This window comes from Ambystoma mexicanum, chromosome 9, assembly GCF_040938575.1.
Source record: "Ambystoma mexicanum isolate Mex_15411 chromosome 9, UKY_AmexF1_1, whole genome shotgun sequence".
In the NCBI taxonomy this organism is placed as follows: domain Eukaryota; kingdom Metazoa; phylum Chordata; class Amphibia; order Caudata; family Ambystomatidae; genus Ambystoma; species Ambystoma mexicanum.
Genome location: NC_090931.1, coordinates 556,028,586 through 556,041,903, shown reverse-complemented (window position 1 = coordinate 556,041,903; position 13,318 = coordinate 556,028,586). Strand labels below are relative to the sequence as shown.

At 46.2% G+C, this 13,318-nt stretch overlaps 1 protein-coding gene across 5 annotated transcripts in view; it reads right to left on the bottom strand.

Annotated features, from left to right (window-relative positions):
* TRIM37 (tripartite motif containing 37) overlaps positions 1–13,318 on the bottom strand; it is a 1,981,866-nt gene that overhangs the window by 793,210 nt on the left and 1,175,338 nt on the right. For 3 of the 5 annotated variants that reach the window (XM_069615154.1, XM_069615156.1, XM_069615155.1), the window contains one exon: positions 2,690–2,764. The exons of the other annotated variants lie outside the window; for them this stretch is intronic. In XM_069615154.1, the coding sequence (XP_069471255.1) occupies positions 2,690–2,764 (75 nt within the window). The remainder of the gene's footprint in view (positions 1–2,689; positions 2,765–13,318) is intronic. 5 annotated transcript variants of the gene reach the window in all.

Sequence of the window (13,318 nt, the reverse complement as noted above, 5' to 3'; positions counted from 1 at the left end):
TATCTGCAAGGCGACAAGGATTGTCCCTTATGGTAGTACAGGTTGAAAAGGCATCACTAAGTAAAGGGGATAGGTTATCAACTGTTAGCTTCCGGGTGTTTCTTGTTTCAAACGTGTCAGTTGTCTTGGTCTTGGGGACACATGTCTCGTTAATGAAAATAGTGAAATTGATGCAGTGGTGATCGGTCCAGTCAAGGGGTGTGATCAATTTGATGGATACCTGGGAATTAAGCGAGAGTACCCAGTCAAGTGTTCTTCCCTTATTGTGGGTAGGTGCATTCACTAATTAAGTTAAGTTCATGTCTTGGAGTGCAGCACAGAAAGCATCAACTTTGTGATCCTGCTTATCATTGAAACCTAAATTGATGTCACCTAGGATGATGCATCTGGTATTAGGTTTGATGTGAGGTGCTAATAGGAGCGAGATATCTAGGTCCGGGTGGGTGCTGATGTTAGGTGATCTAGAAATGACCAGAATGTTAGTTGCTGTTTTAGGGTTGGATGAGAATTTGGTAGGAGGAGTTTGTAGCCTTCTATTTCTTCAAGGGGGCAAGACCTAATTTACACGTTGGTTTTAGCTATTACAGCCACGCCGCCTCCTTGTGCATTAGGATCTGTCTGTCCTGGTAATATTAAAACCTGGAGGGATGGCAAGGGCTAGTAAAGGGCCAGATGCTTGGTGTAGCCAAGTTTCTGTAACTATGAGAAGCTCAAATGGTTGTTCAGTGATGGTGATGGACCTCAATAGCGTGGGCTCCGAGTGAGTGGGCGTTAATGAGCGCACATTTGAAGTTAGGAAGTGGCTCTATCGGAGGCAAAATGGTAGTGATAAGTGCATGCGAAACTGGCATGCTGTGGGGTTGTTTTGTGGCAACTATAGGTGATGTCTTATGAAGTTTGTAGTTAGGGAGAGGGTTGTGCTTCTGCTGTATATGATTAGCAGGCGATGCATTATGAGTTCGATGGAGCCGATTGCTGCGAGATCTTAGACACCATAGTCTGGTGATACCCGAAATAGGGTAGGATGCAATGGTGTCCAGGTTGGTAAGAGTGTGCTCTGTAGCCGTGCTTAGGGTGCTGCTTGTGGACTCTGGATTATTAATGATCCTTGTGTTGCTTTGAATATTGCTATAGTCCTGAATGGGTGGGAAAGGTGGAGTTGAGGGTAGGAATGGGGTAGGATAAGGGATAGGATGGTGCCGGTGGCAGCCCATTGTGGAAAGGCCATTTCCCTGGGGGAGAAGGTAACTACCTGTACAGGGTAGGCAGTCTTTTACAATGCAAAATGAAAACATGGTGGCGAGTAGAAGGCTTAGCATGGTTATATGTTTGGTAGGGGAGGAGATGTATCGAGGCTAAGGCACACAAATCAACAGGGGCACCTAGCTGCGGGGTACATTACACATTGCTATGAGATACAATTAATTGGTCTGGCTAAGGCACACAAGTCAACAGGGGCACCTAGCTGCGGGGCACATTACACATTGGTGCGAGATACAATTAGTTGGTCTGGCTACTGCACACAGGTCAGCAGGGGTAACAAGCTGTGGGATACATTACACAATGATGCAGGATGCAATTGAAATAGGTCTGTCTAAAGCCCATGAATCAGCAGGGGCACCAAACTGATAGATACATTACACTTTGATGTCAAATAAAATTAGTCTAGCAGTGAGCATTACTTATTTGTGTGTAGAATCACAGGGCATAGTACATACAATGAAGGGATACAGTAATGTTGAAGAGATCATGCCGACAATATACATTCCACGTAGAGGTATACGAAAGAGTTGGTGTAACACAACACCTTAGTACTATGTTTAAACTAGCACATTGCATTGACTAGTGGATAATAATGTGATATTGTTACTTGAGGAATGGCACAAATAACAGGTTGGCGCTGATGCCGATCAGCTCAAAGGTATGCTGCTAGCGCAGTCTAGTAAATGTAATGGTTGAAGAGTACCTTTCATAATACAGTGCGCCCCAAAATGGTGCAAGCTACGATGAGCAAAGTGTGGCATGGTGCTCCGTCAGCGTGGCGGCCAAGTGCCAAATGGGTCGAGCACAGAGGGCCGAGTTTTATGTTTAAGTCTAAGGTCGTTGGTATCAGGCATGGTGTAGGGGCTGACCAGAATAGGGCAAGGCTGGCCGTGGCTTTCAGAATTCGCCCATGTTAGATAGTTCACGGTAATGCCTTCCAGTAGCTGAAGGGTGTTGGGACTACTGGATTTATCGTGGCACACTTATAGATGTGATACAAAAGCAGGATAATGTGGCGTTCAAACAACAGATGATACCCTCGATGAGGTGTATACCAATACGGTGGCACAGTACTCACGGTTGTGTGACGACGGTGAGGGCACAAAGGCATGTTCCATCACAGACAGGCCAGTGCCTTTATCAGTGTGCCGGCTCGCGCCTTCTGGCGGGGCACTTTCACGGATAAACAGTGGATGATCCAATGGGCATCGCTAACGGTTGCTAGGCATCCTGTAAACAGGAAATAAGGGCGGCCATTTCGGGCAGCTCGTGGATTTCCACGTGTACAATGTGCTAAAAATGGCGAAATTGGGTAAACAAAGCTTTTCTTTATATGTAGTTGCAGGGGTGAAGGACTTCTCACAGAATGAAACGAAGAGGAGCAGCGTTTCCAGATAACATGCGCTCGTGCTCTGATGGTGCTTACCCAGGCTCGTGGGGCTGGCTTGGTGTCGTCCCGCGCTGCTGGTGGTGGAGGTGGTGGGGATGGGCTCCTGCCCATCTGACAATTGCAGAAAGAAGATAAGATGGTTTAACTTAACAAACCTTGAAATGTGGAAAGTATTGCAAGCTAGGCCACCTTAACATTGAGCACCCCATTGCACAGATCATGAGCACATTGATGACATAACAGGTGACATCACTGCATATGCCTATGAAGCAAAAACAGCTTACACCATATGGAAACCAAAAAATTGAAAAAAGCAAAAAGGAGACTAGAAAGATGGTGGCTAAAAGGCCCAACGGAAGAAAACAAGCAGAAATGGAAAGAACTAGACAAACAATATAAAGAAAAATCGACTGAAGCAAAGACATTTTTTTTATAACTATCAAATCTCAACAGCTTCTAACTCTATGGGCAAGCTCTTTCAAATCCTAAAATCGGTGGAAAAACTACCATCCCTTTCACCTTTCTTTCAACCCAACTTGGCGTTCATGAAAAAATTCAAAAGGCTTGCAAGGCCATTGATTGGTCTTTGCCAGGTGTCTGCACTAGCACAGTCTCCCATCCCATTACCTTAAGTGGGGATACATTTAAGTTTAATCCACTCTCTTTAGAGGATACGAAGAAGCTCCTCTCCTCTGTCAGACAGACTACCTGCTCAGAAAACATCCTTCCCCCCCAAATGTCATCTTGGGAAATATTGACACATTCACTTCACTCTTTCGTAGAATGGACAACACCTCCTTCAGAGACAAACATTTTTCGGCAGCCATAAAAGTGGTGACTGTTACACCATTAGTTAAAGAACCAGGACTAGACCAACAAGATCCAACAAACCTCTGTCCTATTACAAATTGTAATCTACTATTAAAGATCTTAGATAAGGCAGCAACCAAAACGCTCCAAACTTATGTGGATGAACGTAATCCGCTCCATCCTCAACAGTCTGGTTTTAGAAACTCACAAAGCACTGAGGTTGCGCTGCTCGACATCCAGACCAGAATGCTGAATATACTTGACAAAGGAAAGGCTGGTATGCTGATTCTTTTAGACTTATCAGCAGCTTTTGATCGGCTAGATCTTCACAAACTTCAAGAGGCACTGGAAAAAAAATCGGTAAACTGCTCCCAGGAAGCTATTGACTGGATTTCCTCTTTTCTTGCGGATCGAAGTTCCAAAATACACTGGGGAGACAAAACCTCCAATCCTACTCGCATAGACTGTGGGGTACCTCAAGGGCAAGCTTGTCCCATCTTCTGTTCAATCTATACCTCCTCTGCCTTTGCACCCTTCTTAACAACTTTGGGGTGCTATTCATCAACTTCCATGAGGACACCCATCTGATAGTCGAACTAAGCGGGTGCCACAGCATAGACCGCTCGAAGGTCTCAAACATCTATAATGTAATTGAAGTCTGGATGAAAGCAAACTGGCTCTGTTTAAACGGTAGCAAAACAGAGCTTATGATATTCGGCTCTTCCCAGGCTAGGGCCAAACTTAACTCAGACTACGCTTCATACAATATAAAAAACTCAAACATCTCAGTCTCTAACAAAGTTAAAACCTTAGGTGTGCACTTAGAACCAACCCTTGGGGCTGACACCCATGTAACGTACCGGAAAAAAAAACCTGCCGGTATTACCAACGGCTACTCATGCACATAAGACCTGTTCTAAATGAAAAAAACTGCAATACCATCCCTAGAGCTACAATTCTCTCAAGACTGGACTACGGAAATGCCTTATTACTTGGAGCTAACAAAGCTGTATAGTCTAATGCCAGGTCATCCAGAATGACGTGGTGATAGTCATTAAAAAGAAAACTAGGAGGGATCAGATTACTGAAGATAGGAAGTCAATCCACTGGCTAGCCTTGGAAGACCGCATTACTTTCAAAGCAGTCTCAATCGTTCACCACTGCCTCTGGGGCATACTTAAAGGAGCAAATATCATGTGAACCAAATCGGTCTTTGAGATCAAAAGCACAAGGTTTGGTGAAAAACATCTGCGTTAACAAAGTAAACGGATTAGGACGATATTTCCCAGTTAAAGCAGCAGCAGAATGGAACAAGCTCCAAGTCGTACTGAGGATAGAACCTAACTTCTTGAATTTCAAGAAGAAAATGAAAACTTTACTATTAAAATAAAAACCTAGACCCTCAACTATGAAGCTTTTCTCCTCAGTCCTGTTTTACATGTTTCGTCTGTCGTCTTTATGTTTCGCACCCTGATGCCTGCGGGCTTCGCTGCACTACAAACAAATAAATAAGTAAATATAAAAATATACCACGGAAAAAAACTCAGAGTAAAGCATTCTCTTGGTTTACATCAAAACCTGCATGTTAGTGCATACTAACAGAATTGGAATATGTCTGTTGAGAAGCCACTCTGCCTATATGCCAACAAGGCCAATGGCTACTCTGCAACACTTTAACTTAGCACAGTAAGTGAGCTCTAGTTTGCAGTGATGTCGCCCATTAATTTTCTGGGGCAAAATTGCATGCTTTCCCGCAATTTGCATACCGTCAATGCATTGCTTTGGGGCTATGAGCGGGAGATGAACTTCCAGGGTGGCCTGCATGGTGGTACCGTTGTATTAGTGGCTTGTTAGCTGAAATGACATGGCATTTGTAACACGCCAAGTGTTTCAAGGCATGACGAGGCAAGAAAGGGGAAACAGAGGGAGGACTGAGACAATGATCTTACTATACCAAGTGACATTGAGATCGTGCAAGTGCAGGGAGGGGAGAAGGGAAAAGTGCCAGGGGAAAGGGGAGGGGGCAGTGCTGTACAAGGGATCAAAACAATAACGAAGTGTGGCCAGTAGGTGGCAGGTGCAAGGGTAAGTGCAGACAGCAGGTGTCCAAAAGTGCAGGTAGGGGGGCTGTAGGGTTACAGATACAGACCCAAGTGCAAGGGTTGCCGGGAGGCAGTGCAGGTGTGCAACTGGGCGGTTAGGGACCTGAGCCTGAAATCAGAGGGTAGCTAGGTGACCAGTGCAGTATCAGACAGGAAATCAGTAGGGGAGAGGAAGAGAGAAAGCAGAAGCAAAGAGGAAGGTCTTGAGGTGCTTCTGGAACCGGAGATGGTTCTCCTCGAGTTTCAGAGAGGCAGGGAGTCTGTTCTAGAGGGACATTTTCTAACCTCACATTTCAGGTAGAAGGGCTTTTTATGCATTTTTAAACTCACCGTAAAATTGATAGTGTTTGCTGTATATATTTCTGAGGCTTGCAAATCTATTTAGATTCAACTGTTTTGCATAGGCTGCCATTTATTGGTTGGTCCGGAGTAGTACAAATAGTTCACTTACAAAGTAAAGAGTGTGGGGACAGTGGTCCCTGTCATACTTTTCATACCCTACATGTACACGTGAGGGATCTAAAAACATTAGATCCGTCACGCGTCAATATCCTCGTATTGGTTTTTACCACCATTGCTTGGTTGCATGTGAGTCCATGCGTAAAGATTTTTAGTTTTGTGTACTGTTTTTAATATCAATTATACTTTATTTTCAGCATGTTACAAAGTTACATATAAAAGCACGAACACAGATCTTGCAATCTTCATAACCTAAAAAGAACAGTTTTTAATATCACTGATCATTTCAACGCTGCGAACTGAAAGACGGTCAAAGACTTCACTGGCGACACATAGCTTCACTCAATGAGACATCACAAACGCAAAAATGTCGAGCTTTAACCCGCCTCCAAGTGTACAGTAAGGAGGGTGGGGGTGGGTGAGCCTTTCTTAGGGCCATCGAGAATGCTGTTAACTCCTACCTTCACAGATTGCTTCTATTGCACCTTTACTTCTTTAGGTTCCATTCCAACAGTAGCACAGAGTTCCCTTGAAAAGGCACACATACTGATTAACCGCTGTCTTTCAAAGGATCACGTAGAGGACACTTGCTCGGCCTGTAAGCACTCCAGCCAAAAACACTCTGCAAGACAATCGGGTGAATGCTGGGCGGCTTATGCAATGCAGGCTGATGTGGAGCTGAATAAGGCCTCAACCTGTGAAAATGAAATCTAGGCTGTGGAATCTGTGAGGATATACATCGTTGTCCCTGTGCTGCCTCCAAAAGGGAGATTGACAGTGAAGCCCTTGCATTCAGTCCCCAGCGGCAAAGGGTCCGCATGTGGTCAGTTTAACGAGACCTCTTCTGGCAGCCATATGGCTACAAAATAAAGAAGAACTTAAAAAAATGAGGCTCTAAGACCACACCTACACACTCTGTGCCGAAGAAACGGGTCTGCAACAAATGTTATGTACACCGATTGGCCAAATACGCCAAGCTTGCTTGGGGATGAGCATGCTTGAAGACCTAAAGCATATAAAAAAAACTCAGCTCAAGCCAGTGCAAACTTGGAAAACTCATTTGCACACAACTTACAAGGGGCACATACATGAAAGGACAGTAGGCTCAAGGTTAGGTTAGCCAAACCCAATCGCGGTAAGTATGGAGAGTGGTCAAGACTTAGTCTAAGGAGAGTTCAGCGGGGTCAAGCGTCTACAATGAATCTACACACTGAAATACACAATGATTCTGCGTAGACAGGCAAGCACAAAAATACTCTATTATAGGCCCAATAACACTAGAACAAGGAATCAAGCAGGTAACACTATCACACAACACTCCGTTATAAAACATATACAGTCACCTTTCGTTTTCAGAAATGCACACAATTCACTTAAACACCTGAAAGGAAGGTAAATAATTATGCAGTAATGAAAACCAGTTGGGAAGAATTAACACCCAACTTTACAAGTCCAATCCAATGGCCAAAAGTTACAAAGTTCCATCTAGGAGAGGGGACAAAAGCAGGAAGCGTCTTTGTGTTGGTGAAAAATGTTCCAGAAGACTTCAAGGATTTTACAAGTCCGCAATCTAGTTTTCCTATCTTTTAGAATGGATATTTAAAAAAAAATGTTTTAACAGCAAGGGAATGGAATAAATCTAAGTTATTCACAGAGTTTATTATTGGGGAGATATGGGTGGATGTAACTATTGCAATTACTCCCCACCCTTATTCCGATTTTCCCAAATGACTTGGCAGGTCAACTGGGAGTCGCTGGAGGTAGGTTTTCCGGATGCTGGATCCAGTAGATGATGCCAGGAGCTGCGGGTTGCATGGAGGATTATGGTTGGGTACAGGAGCTGAGTGCAACCCTTTCCGAAGAAGAAATGCAGCAGACACCGGTGCAGGACACTACCGGACGCACCAGACAGAAGGGAGCCAGTTCCAGCGACAGTCACAGCACACGGGTGACAGCAGGCACCTCTCCAGTCACGAACGAAGAAAGCCTTCCAAGACAGGATCCCTTGATGCTGGGAAGCTGATACTTGGCAGGAAGACGACTTGTAGGACTAGCTGGCAACCACCAAAGTTCCAGACAAAAACGTGGAACGGCAACGCTTCTGGCATGGTAGCCCAATTCAGAGCTGGTTGTCCACAGGGTGGTCTTGGGATGATTCTGAAGGCTCAAAGTTGCAGGAATGCGGGAAGACAGAGCACCAGCCTCTCAGATAGGTAGTCCAGCAGGGCTTCACCGGGACAGTTGCAGGAAAGGCTGCCAGACCTCTTCAGTCGGCTGCACAGCTAACCAGGATATTTGGCTCTGTTGCTGATCTCCTGGAATGGCTGCAGGACTCCTCCTTATCCTAAATTCAGGTGAGTGGTGAACCTCAGACCTCCAATAGCAAGGATCTGCACAACTCACTCAGCCCGAGGTCCTAGAATAGCAGGGTGGGTTTTACGCATGCATGCACGCACACTAGAATTTCAAGGCACCACAGTTGTGGACTGGAACCAGACAGTCCCACTCACTTTCTGTGTCCACACACAAATGGCATGCACAAGCCCGCAACAGCAGCATTTTTTCCAGGCCAATGCATATTAGGGATTTCCTGACCTGAGACGGCAGGAAGAAGGCCAAGAAACAATATGGCCAAAGAAAAGCGGAAAACTTCATGACATGGCCATTTTAGGGCACTAGCCAGGTTTAGTAGGCAGATGCAGCAAACGCAGATATGCTCACAAAAAATACTGCAATAATTTTAAAAAACGTAACTGCTTGTCTTCAGGCACATATAAAAGTAACCAAAAATCCCCAGTGTAAAAGTCTACGGTGATACAAAAGTATCCCCATGCACTGCACTGTAGGATGCTGTGTGGACTGTTATAACAGTTACCAAAACAGGCAAAAAGTCAAAGACTAAAGGGAAACAGTTTCCCTGCACCATCGCATTCTACACTGGGATGGGAGATGAGGTGCGCCACGGGAAAGCTCTCTTCATCAGAAGCGGCCCTTGTTGATCGGCTTGACGGGCGTAGGTCCCTTCCTCTAATTTCGGGACAACCAGGAAGTGGAGCATGGCTCAGCGTTGTGTGGAGTCCAGTGTAGAAGCGGGTTGAACCAGTGTCGTCGTATTTTGAATGTTGAGGTAGTGTCTAGCAAGACTGAGGATTGATGAGGCTGCTGCCACATGGAGTTGTATGGGAGGATAGAGTGCCACGGTGAGAGTGGGATACATGGCACAGAGTGGAGCTTTGGATCTTTGTGCTTAGTAGTATGCCCAGCCTCATATTATTAACCTCTGAATGGTGTCAGGATAGGTGAGCAGTTGGCTTTCCTTAGCCACGTTTTCAGCGCCTTCTGCCAAAGTCTCTCTCCGAAATGACAGTCTCTTATTGCAGAGGGCCTGACTTAACAAACACCAAAAGCTCTTTCTTATCAGGATTTTCACATTCACAGGTTTGCAATTGGTCTCCTCTGCTTAGGCCAGTGATCCCCCTCATTCGGGCTCAGATCCCTTTAGCATAATGTTGACGATTGGTCTCCCTCTTTCGGGCTCAGACCACGGATCCCTCTCGTACGGGTTCTGACCCCTTTGTATCAAAAACTGAAGACTTTCTATTGTGCAATCGGTTTTGCTTAAACTACTGCAGGGCCACTTCAATTCACACCAATTTTTCTTTATATTTTACTTTAGTTTCTGCCACTTCTTGGCTGAATATCTTACAGAGACCTTCAATTGAGCACAGTCGCAGTGCTGAACCACTCTGTCACGTATAGTGTAACTTCTTTGCTACAGTTCAAACATCCATCAGCAGTTAGGCTGTCATCGCGTCTTTCATCCCACGCGTTCAGCAATCTTTATCCTTGCTCTTTGTATACAATGTTGCCGTTTGCAACCTTGACTTTAACACAGACAGGTCTTGCATTGGTTTCTCCAACTCACCGGCTATGTTGACCTTTATTTGCTCTTGGAGCTAAGGACGGTACCATGGCGGCTGCTGCTTCCCTCTGACTCAATCAGCCGTGCAGTTATCTCGGACACACAATGTAGGATTGTTCAGTCTGGTTTCTTGGCCTTATGCTCTGAAATCTGAAGGGGTCTAGAAAGTAACGGCTTTCCGCTGGAAAAGTAAAGGGCATCTCCCTCCGTGTGCCCCCTTCCTGGTTTGCCATCTTTCTTCTCTCGTTCAGCTGCCATCTCAAAACTAATGTTCCTTTGTGTGCTTTGCTCACTCAGAGTGTGCTCCCATACTCCACCTTTATCCATGTGGGGAAGTTTAATGGAAGTCAGGTGTGAATGGTTACCACTAATTGCCTGACCTTGCCTGGCCATAGTAATGGGACATGTCAGGTAAACGGCTCGGGTACGAGTCTATTTTCTCCCAGAGCGGGCCGTCTGTGTGAAAGTCTTTGTGCAGGAAAGGGGGGAGAAGGAGTGGTAGAGTTTACATATATCCTACTGGGTAGGCTGGGGTAAAGGTGTTGCAGGGAAGAGAGGGATACCATGTCTCGCCATGGTGTCCCACTCCAGGAAATGGATCCAAAAGCGATGGTCATGTCCTGGCCACCTTGATGACGGTGTCCAGTCATAATTTCGAAAACATAATTTCGAAAGTCAAAAAAGTCGAATCAAAAATGTCGAAAAAATAAATGTCGAATTGTTTTTTTTTTCGATATTTTTTTTTGGGCTCTAGTTTCTGTGAAAAAAATAGGTAAAAATAAAAAAAAAAGGGGGTTGGGGGGAACCCCCCCATTTCGAAAAAAAAAACGTCATTAAAAAAAAATTCGACATTTTTTTTTTCGGCGTTTTTTTTTCGACTTTTTGACTTTCGAATATTTTGTATTCGAAATTATGTCTATGAACCCTTGATGACTGATCTCAGAGGATTAGCGGGTGAGACACCTTCTGGTTTATCACAGTGACCTATGCTGTGGGGCACTGTGACCCCACCCACACTGCCAGTAGTGCGTCTGTGCCTATTTTTGGCTCTGTAGCACAGGACGTTTATGTATATCAAAAGTGGCAATTAGTTAGAGTTGCCCAGAGGCTCCAAGTGATTTGCGCTGCCTTTTTCTCGCTTTGATCCTCTGTGCATTTTTTGGTGCCTTTTAACATGGGAGGTCTTAGGGACATTCCAGTGACTAATAGTTGGAGCTTCACAGAGGCTGGTTTGGATTGCTTAAACAGGTGGAGGTTACGACTGCAGGTCATGGCTTGAGTCAGGAACCGGTTATCCGAAGTCTTGGCTGTTAGTGCCCATAGAAGAAGGTGACTTCATGCGAAAAAAAAATCTTTTCGATTACGAAGAAACAGTGAGAGCAGGTTAAGCTACACAAGATGAGCAAAGTTGTATATGGGAGGGGCGCAGCGTTTTGCATATTAGTAGTCCTAATTATTTGGGCCCGTCATCGCCTTATCCAGATTGGCCCCGACAGATGTGTGGGGAAAAAAAGAAGAAAAAGAAAAGGAAACCCTTTTGAATTCATACTCGCAGTCTCTGATGGTTTCAAGGGGGACATTCAATGTGAAACCCGAGAATATTGAACCAATGTGGCAGATAGTTAAAGACAGAATCATCGCCGATGTTCAGAAATGTCTGAATTTTCATTACTTTGGTTTATTGTAATTGTTAATTTGTACAGGGATTAGACACAAGTGAAGTACTTCAAAGTGCTTCAAAGCGGTAAGGGAGCAGGGGAATACAGTAGTCATTCTTAGGCTTTGAGGTTTACGTATGATCTAACAAAAAAGTAACTAGCGCACTAGGCCTCTCCTAGTGCAAGTGCGTGAAGTGTTTCAGGCGCAACTAGATTAGGGAGGGGAGACAAAGGGAGACAAGACAGAACTTACTAGGCCTAGTAAATTTAGGTCATGCAAGTGTACAGACGGAAGAGCAAGGGAGGAGGCAGGGGGAGACGCGCGCCTAGTCCAGCAGGGCCCTGGGTTAAGTGCACAGAGGTTACCCCTCTCATGGAACGTATGCTGAAAGTGCAGTAGTGCTGAGCATATAGCAGAGGCCTCGAGGCAAGTGCAAATACTGGCGGTGAGCCTGGGACCTGTGAATCTCTGGAGGTGAGCCAGGCGACCAGTCAGCAAAAGCTGAACAGAGTTAGGGGAAAGATGGAGGAGTGAGGCAGAGAGAAAGAGAGAGAAGGTTAGCAGGGGAGAGAGAGAAAGAGGAAGAGCAGAGGAATGTCTTGAGGAGTTTCCGGAACTTAAGGAGCTCCGGTTCAAGGTGGAGAGAGGCAGAGAGAGGCTGTTCCAGAGGGAGGCACCTGCAGAGGATAAAGATCTAACCCCAAATTTCTGCTTGGAAAAACTGCTCACCCGCAAAGAGTTGGAGGACCAGCGGAAGGCTCTATAAGGAGAGTATTTAGGAAGAGAGTGCTGTAGATAGGCCCCAGAAAGCTTTGTGGACTACGCAGAGGGTCGTGAACCTGACCCAAGCAGCCACAGGGAGCCGGTGGAGGGATTTCAGTGCGGGAGAGATGCAGTCCCTGGGCTTGAGGCCAAGGATAAGTCTTGCGGGGGGCGTGGCTTGGACGGCCATGTAAGAGGTCGCACTCTGGAGGAGCTCCGCTGATCCTGTTTTGATCCTGGTGGAGGGGTACGTCCACGGGTGCCGGCCGACGTTGGAAATCGATGTCCAGGTGTGTGAATGCCACCACTACACCCTGTGAAAGTTGGGGACGTCCAGAAGGCTTAGAAACCGAAATAATTGTGATTGACTGAGACGAGCCCTGAGGAGGCGGACAAGACAAAATGGCGGCGACACGTTGCGAACACCGAGGATCATGAAGTCAGTGTCGCGATCATGAGTGCTGGACCTTTGCGTCCCTTTGCTCGGAGACTAAAATACATGAGCGCCGCCTAGGACGCACGGTAGCCCAGCGAGCAGGAGTGCCGAACGGATGTGGCTGTAACGACAGGACCGTGGGCCTGGTGGTCGGAGCGCTCCGGGCGTGTTGGATGCCCCATGGTGTGGTGGGTCAGGCTTTGGACGTCGGGTGGCGTGACTCCCCCTCGGTGCCTGGCGAGACGGGCCCCTGCCCGACTCATACAACAATATGACCACGAGAGCGGTGAAACCCAAGGACAAACAGCCCACGAAGGAGGCTTACGCCAAGTCCCCCCCAGGGGCGGAAGGAGGCAAGATCAAAGAGACCCCCGTGACGACTGCGGAGTCACCTGGCACGATACAGGAGGTGCTGGCGGCGATTGCGGACTTAAAAGTGGCATGGGAGACCAAGCTGGGCCTCGCCATGAAAGAGCTACAGGAAGGCTTAAACCTCAAGATCGGTGCCGTCCAGG